Source organism: Condylura cristata, unplaced genomic scaffold (genome assembly GCF_000260355.1).
Source record: "Condylura cristata isolate star-nosed mole 26May11 unplaced genomic scaffold, ConCri1.0 scaffold00012, whole genome shotgun sequence".
Classification (NCBI taxonomy): Eukaryota; Metazoa; Chordata; class Mammalia; order Eulipotyphla; family Talpidae; genus Condylura; species Condylura cristata.
The window spans coordinates 56,855,580-56,864,805 of record NW_004567113.1 but is presented as its reverse complement, the minus strand read 5'-3'; the positions used below and the strand labels follow the sequence as shown (position 1 = coordinate 56,864,805).

General features: G+C 63.0%; 1 protein-coding gene across 1 annotated transcript in view; it reads left to right on the top strand.

The window, feature by feature from the left end:
* HTT (huntingtin) overlaps positions 1–9,226 on the top strand; it is an 81,848-nt gene that overhangs the window by 25,325 nt on the left and 47,297 nt on the right. The window contains exons 13-24 of the mRNA XM_012724062.1: positions 320–403; positions 1,315–1,670; positions 1,844–1,961; positions 2,165–2,283; positions 2,950–3,061; positions 3,308–3,445; positions 4,123–4,281; positions 4,374–4,471; positions 5,687–5,826; positions 6,526–6,589; positions 6,778–6,878; positions 8,705–8,851. Of these exons, the coding sequence (XP_012579516.1) occupies positions 320–403; positions 1,315–1,670; positions 1,844–1,961; positions 2,165–2,283; positions 2,950–3,061; positions 3,308–3,445; positions 4,123–4,281; positions 4,374–4,471; positions 5,687–5,826; positions 6,526–6,589; positions 6,778–6,878; positions 8,705–8,851 (1,636 nt within the window). The remainder of the gene's footprint in view (positions 1–319; positions 404–1,314; positions 1,671–1,843; positions 1,962–2,164; positions 2,284–2,949; positions 3,062–3,307; positions 3,446–4,122; positions 4,282–4,373; positions 4,472–5,686; positions 5,827–6,525; positions 6,590–6,777; positions 6,879–8,704; positions 8,852–9,226) is intronic.

Here is a 9,226-nt window from a genome sequence, read left to right as displayed (position 1 = left end):
GGAGGGTGCAGGCCAGCTCCTCCTGCGTGGGGTCTTTGGCTCCGCCCCGTCTGTGGGCAGGCGCAGAGCGCAGAGCGCCCGCTTTCATCTTGTTGCGTGGAAGCGCTGCTCCTCGCATCCCCAGTGCCTGCTCTTCCCCGTGGCATAACGGGCTGTTTTAGAACGAGGCCTTTGCTCCGGCGATGTCTTTAGAGCAGGGCATGGTGGCTCATGGGTCGGCGGGGTTGTAAGGCGAGGGTGGGATTAAAAGTCTTGGGTGATTAGGTTTCAGCCTACATTCGTCTGACTGGAGCCACAGCCCGAGACTGTCCCCCCTTAGGTCCCTTAGACCGCGTGGGCGTGGCGGGGGTGCTGCAGCTGGGGTTGACTGGGTCCTACCCGAAGGGCATTTTGAAGACTAAAAGTGAAGCTACCGTGTTTGGGGGGACATCTTGATAATTCCATGAGTATTTACTAGCTCGTTTATTTAGAAAACAGTTTTTTTCCCTGACTGCAAATCCAAAAAGGTTAAAACAACAAAGGCACAGAGAGTGCAGGATAGCTGGGTGCTGCCCGGAGGCCCCTGGGGCGACCCCTGTGGCTTCGTGGGTCTCCAGCGCCGCCCCCAGGGGCTTCGGCGTGGTTGTGTGAAGTGGCAGCTGCAGGCCTAGCCAGGAGGACAGCCCTGGTCTTGGGGGTGGGGGCGCCGCCGTGGGCCGCAGGCCAGCGAGCTGCAGTTCGGGTGCTGGCAGACAGCCCTGGGCCCTGCGCCCTGTGCCCTGCGCCTGGCTGCCGGAGGTGCCACAGCTCAGGGCGTGGTGCAGGGCAGTGTCCGAGAACATTCACAGCGCTCGAAAAATGCCTGCTGCTGACCTTGCTTTTTAATCACACAGAAATATAGTAAAATGGGCTCCCCGGGCGAGGGCTAAGCCTCAGCACCATGAAGCTGCCGCGACCCCTGGCCAGGGAGGGACCCCAGGGCCTAGCAGACCCCCCTGTCTCCCCGCTGCCCCTCAGGGGTGGGTGCCAGGGGACCCTCCTGTTCTGCTCCCCGCTATCTCTGGGGAGTCCTCTCACTGCCCCTGCACCTCTGGCCTGCACCCCAGCTCTGTGAGCATAAACAAATAAATAATCTTAAAAACAAGAAATTACAGTGAAAGGTAAGTAAAGGATCCGTTACGGCAGTTTGAGGAATGTCTGGAGGATGCACTGTTGTGTTGCTTTTGAAATCTACTAGCTTGCAGCTCGGCACTTGGCGATGGCGGATCTGGGGTGTGTTTGCAAACATTGGCTCTCTAGTGGCTCTTTGAGGAATGAGGGTTTCCTTGTCTTCAGCCTCAGTCAAGGGTGAGATGGCCGGGGAGCTGGCCACCGCTTCTGGGGTCTCCACTCCCGGCTCCACCAGCTCAGCTGCGGACCCCACGGGGCATGACATCATCACCGAACAGCCCCGGTCGCAGCACACGCTACAGCCGGACGCAGTGGATCTGAGTGGCTGCGACCTGACGAGCGCGGCCCCGGACGGCGACGAGGAGGACTTCCTGAGCTCCAGCCCGGTCAGCGCCGTCCCGTCCGATCCCGCCGTGGACCCGAGCGATGGCACCCAGGCCTCCTCGCCCATCAGCGACAGCTCCCAGACCACCACGGAAGGGCCCGATTCGGCCGTGACCCCGTCCGACGGCTCTGAAATTGTGAGGGGCGGCGCGGGGCCTGTCATCTGTCACCTGTTCTTCCCCTCTGGCTCGCCAAAGGGGTCCCTGGGGCTCGACCCCACCTGAGCCCTCCACTGACGGAAAGGGTTCCGAGGGCCCTGTGGGGTTGTCCCTGGCTTCCAGCACTCAGAGCCCCCTCTTGAACTGCCCAGGTGCTGGACGGCGCTGACGGTCAGTTTTCGGGGCTCGGACAGCCACAGGACGATGATGACGAGGAGGCAGCTGCGGCGGGCGCCCACGCAGACGCGGCTGTCGGGGGCTCGTCCGTGGGTACGTTGCCCTCAGGCTGGGGCCCGCACAGTGGGGTTTTCCACCCGGCATCTCAGCCTCTTCTTGGCCTCTTCGGAGAGCCGCTGCGACTTTGTTTTCTGAGCACTCAGCAGAGAGGGCGAGCGCCGAGGGCAGCTGCTTGTGGGCTGCCCCGTGTCAGCGTGTCGTGGGGACTGGCCACTCAGTCTCTGTCTGCTTTGAAGCCCTCCAGCAGGTGCGCTTGGTGGAGAGTGCCGGCCACAGCAGGCAGGCCTCTGACAGCAGCATGGACAAGTTTGTCTCCAGAGAGGAAGCTGCTGAGCCAGGCGACCCGGAGAGCAAGGTGAGCTGTGGGGGCTCGGGCCTCAGCGGTCCTGAGCTCCTGGGTGTCGGACGGCGGGCCTGCCTGTGACCCCACCCTTCGCACAGCTGCTTCCCCTTCCCAGGTCTCTTCCTCCCCCACGTACTGCCCTGTCCCTGAGCACCTGACCCCCAGCGTACTGTCCTACCCATAGCACCTTGCTATGGCCTGTGGCCGCGCCTGGCGGGTTCGTCTTGCCTCTGTGGCTCTGGACCGGTTCGTAGCTCAGCGTGCAGATGCACGTGATGGACGGTGGCCACGTCGCCGTTCCCGAGCGGCCGGTGGCCTTGTCCTGCGTCACCGGCCCAGTCCTCTTCAGGGTGCGCCCCGTTTTCCCAAACTGAAACCGTCTTCCCGGGAACGCTCACTCCTACCCCCTCTGCGCTGTGCTCCGAATCGGGCCGTGCCTTGCGCCTCGCTGGGGGCCACCGGCGCTCCTGTGTGTCTGGCCCCGCTCACCGCTGATTCCCGAGGACCCAGCTGGGCTGTGGCACGCCGCGATGGCCTTCCTCCTCCTGAGGCTGGATGACCGGCCTTCCCGGGATGGACCCCGTTTTGTGTTCTGCCGCCCCTGGGTTGTGCCGCCGGCTGCAGCCGTGGGCTGACTCATGTGCCCCGGAACATGCTGAGCAGCTTTCTGTGTTGCAGCGTCGCCGGATCAAAGGAGACATAGGACAGGCGTCCGATGCCGATGCTGCTCCTCTCGTCCACTGTGTCCGCCTTTTATCTGCTTCCTTCTTGCTCACGGGAGAGAGGAACGGTGAGTACAGAGGGCAGGAGTGGCGCCGAAGGAGGAAGCTGTGGGCGCCAGTCAGCCGCACGACGGCCCCACGCTCCGTCACTGCCGTCGGTGTAGAGTTGCGGGGGAGCCTGAGTTCTCACTGGCTGGCGGGACAGCGGGGGCGGGGGTGCCGGTGGGCGGTGGGGCCGGCGGGTCTCCTCTTGTTTACTCGGGAAGTGGAAGTCGCTCTGTGACGCCGACGCAGCCCTGGTGGTCTCGTTGCAGCGCTGGTTCCGGACAGGGAGGTGCGGGTCAGCGCGAAGGCCCTGGCGCTCAGCTGCGTGGGCGCGGCCGTCGCCCTGCATCCCGAGTCTTTCTTCAGCACACTTCACAGAGCTCCCCTCGACACCGCCGACTTCCCCGGTAGGGCGACAGCTCAGCCTTGCAGCTGGCACCCAGTCAGACTCGAGCTCTCCTTCAGAGCGTCGTGCGTCCGTTTTCTCCTTGATTTGTGGGCTGTGGCCTTTGGTGTGACTCGCCAGAAAACAAAAATGTTCATGCTTTTAGCTTCTTGGGGATCTTGGGTGTGACGAGATCTGAAGCACAGACACAGGACAGCAGAAGCCTGGGGACCCGCACCTGCACGCTGGTTTTCTGAAACCCGCGGTGCACTGCCCAGGCCCGCCCTCCCCCGGGGCCACACCCTCCCTCCTGCCGGGCCACCCCCACCCCCTGCAGTGTCTGCGCCCTGGCTTCGAGGCTCTGCACCCCTCTCTGGCCGAGGGCAGGGTGTGTGTCTCCCTTTATACCAGGGACGTGTGCACTAACCCGAGTCTCATTTATTTTTTAAACAAAATTCTGGGATTTTGGCTATTGTCTGACACCCTGCAATTACCCAGAAAAATCTGTTGTATCCTGGTGCCATTAGCACCGAGGTCACTCTAGAATGTTAAAGCAGCAGACGTTTCTTTGTGAGTGTTGGTGGTGACTCACGGCGACCTCTTAGATGGACCGCTGGCCTCGCTCCTCTCCTGAAGCCCAGCGTTTGTCCCGTGGGCGGGTGTGCAGCCTTGCCCGGTGACTGAGGGCTTTGTCCGCAGAGGAGCAGTACGTCTCAGACGTCCTGAACTACATCGACCACGGGGACCCGCAGGTCCGAGGTGCCACGGCCATTCTCTGCGGCACGCTGGTCCACTCCATCCTCAGCAAGTCCCGTTTCCAGGTGGCAGACTGGATGGGCCCCGTCAGGACTCGGACAGGTGACGGTAGCTTTTGCTAGCAGTGGGCTGCCCAGACCCTGCTCCCAGGTTCACGCTGACGTGATGGCACTTGTGCTTGCTCTTCCGGTCAGGCAGTGCGTTTTCCCTGGCGGATTGCGTCCCTTTGCTGCAGAGGAGTTTGAAGGACGAGTCTTCTGTCACTTGCAAATTGGCTTGCACCGCCGTGAGGGTGAGCATGGTCTAGTGGAAATCATTTCTTCCATTGTTGGAAACAGTGCCATTGCGACCATCTGAGTTAGAGCTTGATGATGAATAATAGCTCCAGGCACCCGAGAGCTGTAAATAATAATAAACATTTTTGCATTCACCACATAGCTTTAGAAAGAAAACGGTAGTGGGCCCTCTCTGGTGGGTGAAGGGTTAAAGCGCACCACTATGAAGCTGTCAGCAGCTGCTGCAGCCCAAGTTTCCCAGCCAGGCAGTGACCCACACGGCGCAGCAGACCCCTCCTGTCTCCCCGCTGCCCCTCAGCAGTGGGTGTAGGTCCACCTGCCTGTTCTGGTCCCCGCTCTGTCTCTCCTGGTGAGTCCTGTCACCTCCTGCGCCTCTGGCCTGTACCCCAGTGCTTTTACGGCTAAAAAATTAAATATTTAAAAAAGAGAGAAGGAAAACAGGGGTAACAGAGTCAGTTTTCATTCTCAGCATGTTTGCCTGAAATACACCTTTTCGTTAGGCTGTTTGGACATCTTCCTTGCGAACTCTAACTTTAAAACCTGCTGCATTGAAACCAGCTCTGTCAGGTGACCGTGTCAGCGTCGCCGGGAACCCAGGGCCCGGGAGCCAGCGGCATGACCTCTTCTCCTGTGGGCATCAGCTGGCCCCTGGGTCACCGCTGGCCAGGGGATATTAAGTTAGTTGGGGAAAAACCTAAACCAAAAAGCCGGCAGCTGTCAGGATACAGGGTACCTCTCCGGTTATGCATTGCACGGCCTGGCCTGCTGCCCGCCCTGAGTGTCCGCCTGGTGTCGGTCCATCTGCCTCCGGGGCAGGCAGCAGGGAGGGTGCCGGCGCGGATGGGGTCAGCACGCCAGCCCCAGGCTGGTCGGGGTGTGGGGCCCTTGGTGTCTTGGACAAGAGTGCTGCAGTGCTGCCCTGGGCCTGAGGTGGATGTAGCCGTCACCGGCCACCGACCCCCTCTTCCCCTGGCATGTGCTTGGGAAACTGCAGCCTAGAGTCAGGGCATGGCGAGGCAGAAGCAGGAGGGAAGAAGCAGTGTTAGGTGCAAGGTCATCCTTTTGGGCGGGACTTTGCTGAGGTGAGGTGTGCGCTGCAGCACTCCCTGAGAGCTGTGGGAAGCGCCCTCCCTGTGGCCTTGAGAGCGGAGTGAAGCACAGGGGCAGCGGCAGCCGCGCTGACGCTGGCCGGACTGCGCCGTGTCTTCCAGCACTGCGTCACGAGTCTCTGCAGCAGCAGCTACAGCGAGTTGGGCGTCCAGCTGATCACCGACGTGCTGGCCCTCAGGAACAGCTCCTACTGGCTGGTGAGGACAGAGCTGCTGGAGACCCTGGCGGAGATCGACTTCAGGTGAGTCCCTGCGCTGTGGTGGCCAGGAGCTGAAAGGAGGCCTGGGGGCACCTGCGCACCCAGATCTGAGCGCTCTGGCAGCCTCCGTGCCCTGTTCTAGGGCGCCGCGAAGGCCGGCGGGAGGCTGTGCGGGAGCCCGGCCACGCCGTGTCCCACACGGAGATGAGAGCTCAGGCGCAAGTGCGGGGCGCTGAGGCCGCAGGAGGCCGTGGCCGGCCGGCACCTGCCCCCCACAACGGACTTGGGGTGGTCGTAGCTTTCCTGCCTTTTGAGCGTCGTTTTGGTTCGGGGTGTTCGAGTGTTTGCTTCCAGGAGGGACGTTAGCTCTGTGCGCAGCCCTTGAGTCCTCACCGGCAGAGTGCTGGTTTCTTGCCGGGGCACTGTGAGGTGCCCTTGGAGGGTCTTTCCTTCATCTGAAGAGCAAGTCAGGAAGTGGGGTTCTCTCCCCTCAGATGGGGGGCCCCACCTGGAGCAGGCCCAGGGCAGCTAGTGCCCGCAGAGCTCCCCGCCCGCCCTGCGCACTGTCCCCCAGGGCAGCGTCTGTGCCCGGCTCTCTCGCGGCGGCTGTGGGCGCCGGGTGAGTCGCCCCGTCCTCCCTGTGAGCGCCGTGTTCGGCCGGCCCTAGGCCCGCCTCTTCGAGGTTGGTCGCCGGCTGTGTGCTCGAGCGCGTGGCCGTGCTCAGATGCCTTCTCTCGTCAGGTTGGTGAGCTTTCTGGAGGCCAGAGCCGAGAGTTCGCACAGAGGAGCGCGCCAGCACACCGGGGTAAGCTGCTGGGAGCTGCGCCTCGAGGAGCGGCCGTTCCCTCTGGCGGTGCTTCCCCACGGCCTCGTCAGGAAACGTGTGGCCTAGCGCAGGCCGTCCTGACTTCTTCCCAGTGGCTTTCCAGAATGCCCCACTTGAGGGCGCAGCCCACTGCGGAGGCTACGTCTGTTCTCTCCTTGTCTCTGCAGCTTCTGAAGCTGCAAGAGCGCGTGCTGAGTGATGTCGTCATCTACCTGCTTGGGGACGAAGACCCCAGGGTGCGCCACGTTGCCGCCGCGTCCTTGGCCAGGTACCCGCCCCCCCATCTGCGCTCCCTTCTTGGTGACACCAGCGTGCTGGGTGCAGGGGGCGTTCAGGACGCCGGTGGCGAGGACAAAGCCTCGCCACGGTCAGGAGCCCATGACAGGAGCGCCCCTCGCCAGGCACAGGCCTCAGAACGAGGGGACGAGGCCGGGAAGAAGAGACCTCCCGCCACCTCCCTCCCTCGCTGCCTCCCAGGCGGTCACTGGTGACATGTGGCTGTGTGTCTGAGTTTCTTTTACAAACGGGACAAAATGCCCTTGCAGTAGGTAATATGTTGTGAGTGGCACTGCCCGTTCCCAAGTAGCCCTCTTGAAAACACATCGGTCAATGCCGTATTTTCCACCATGGTTGTGAGAAATTTTTGCATAAATACTATCTTGAGGGGTTCTGAGTTCTCTTTAAGTGACTAAAGACCCCAGGAACTTCGTTGAGCTTCAGCGATAACATCTTTTCCTTAGAGTTGGCTCCCGGAAGTTAGTTACCAGACCAACCCTTGCCTCCTAGTTTTAGGGAAGGTCAGTTCGCTCGTCTTGCCTGTTCCCTGTTGTGGTGGTGCCGTGAGGAGACCCACGGCCCTGACTCCGAACCTGGCCGCACGGCCCTCCCCGAGGCCCCTTGGCCCCCAGCGGCCACCCCCAGCCCCCACCCCGGCCTACGCTCCTGGCCCCTGTCTTAGCAGTTGGCCCTTCTGGACAGCCTGTACCATGGGCCAGCAGCCAGTGGCCTTGGCACCCCGCTTCTTCCACTTGGTCTCGAGGTCCGTCCGTGTCGCATAGGCCCAGCTGGCCCTGTGCGTGGCCAGTGCCGCCCCAGGGGGGCTGCGGCTGTGATGCTCCAGGTGGCACGGGCATGCTGTTGGCAACGTGGCCTCGGTGTGGGCACGTCTGTTTTCTGGGGCGGACGCCCGGAGGGGGGCTGCGAGGGGCCGACACCACGGAGGAAGTCGCTCTCCAGAGGCCCGCCGGTTACGCCTCCACAGCTGGCAGGCGTTTGCCCCCCAGCCTCCTCACCAAAGCGGATGCCCCGAGGTGGGCTCAGTGGTCTAGGCAGAATTTTCATCTGGTTTAAGAAGTAACGCGTGTTTCGTGAGCAGACTTTGGGGAACATACAGAGAAGGAAGTAAAGCCCTTCATAAGCGCCTGCCCGAGCCACAGCTGCGTCTGGCGCTTGCTCTCTGCGGCGTCTGCGTTTCTCTGTCCGCGAGGCCCACCTTCGCCGAGTTTGTGAGACTGGGCTGGGCTTGGAGCGGGCGTCCTCCGCGTCTCTCGCAAGCGAGGGCAATTATTATGCCCCAGGAGGGCGCTTACCCAGGTCTCAGGGCAGTGAGGTCAGGCCTTCAAGACACCGGCGTTTGCAGAGTCGAGCAGAGGCCAGCCCTCGGCGAGAGTGGCCCACCGGGGCCGCCCTCCCACGCTGGCCGCCGAGTGCTGACCGCGGGGCCAGCCTGTGTCCATGAGACCGCTGTGCCTGTGCATCCAGCGCAGCTTGGGAGCCGCCTGAGCCGCAGCGTGAGCCTCTGGGGCAGAAGCCGGAAGTGAGTCTGAGCCCGCCCGCCCGGCGCTCGGGACGGCCGCGGGCAGGCTCGTTGCACCGGCAGATGTCCCGGGGCCAGCGTGGGTCCGAGCGCTGTGCCCTTGCCCTGGGCCAGGGTGTAGCGCTCCGTCATCCCCAACTTGTGAGGGGGCTTGTGTTGCAGACTCCCACCCGTGTGTCACCGGGGGGAGGGGGTGTCGTCAGGCTAAGCCCCCGGGATGGGCTCGTGACGGGCCAGTGTCCATCTTGCCCAAGTCAACAAACCGCCCTTTCTGCTAGGCTTGTCCCAAAGCTGTTTTACAAATGTGACCAAGGACAAGCTGACCCCGTGGTGGCCGTGGCGCGAGATCAGAGCAGCGTGTACCTGAAGCTCCTCATGCACGAGACGCCGCCCCCCTCGCACTTCTCCGTCAGCACCATCACCAGGTACGACCGCGCCCCCTGCCTTTCTGGGGGGCAGCCTTTGAATGGCCTGTTTTCTGGAAGCCGCGCTCGGGCAGGCAGCCCTCCTTCCCCTGCCGGCACAGCTCCCAGGGCCCTCCCTGCCCGGCCCTGCCCTCGTCACGGGGCGCGGCGTCGCCCTCTGTCAGCCCACGCTGGAGCGCTTCCCCCTGAAGACTTACCTGCGAAGCTGCGTTAGAGGAGTGCGCGTGTGCCTTCCGTGGGGGGCCGCGGGGGTCGCCAGGGCAGGGCCTGCCCTTGGCACTGCGGCTGTGAGGCGCCGGAACCTCGGGGGTGTCGCCGACCTGTGTCGGCCCTCTGGAGGCAGCATAGGCTGGGGGGCGGGGACGCGGCTGGCGG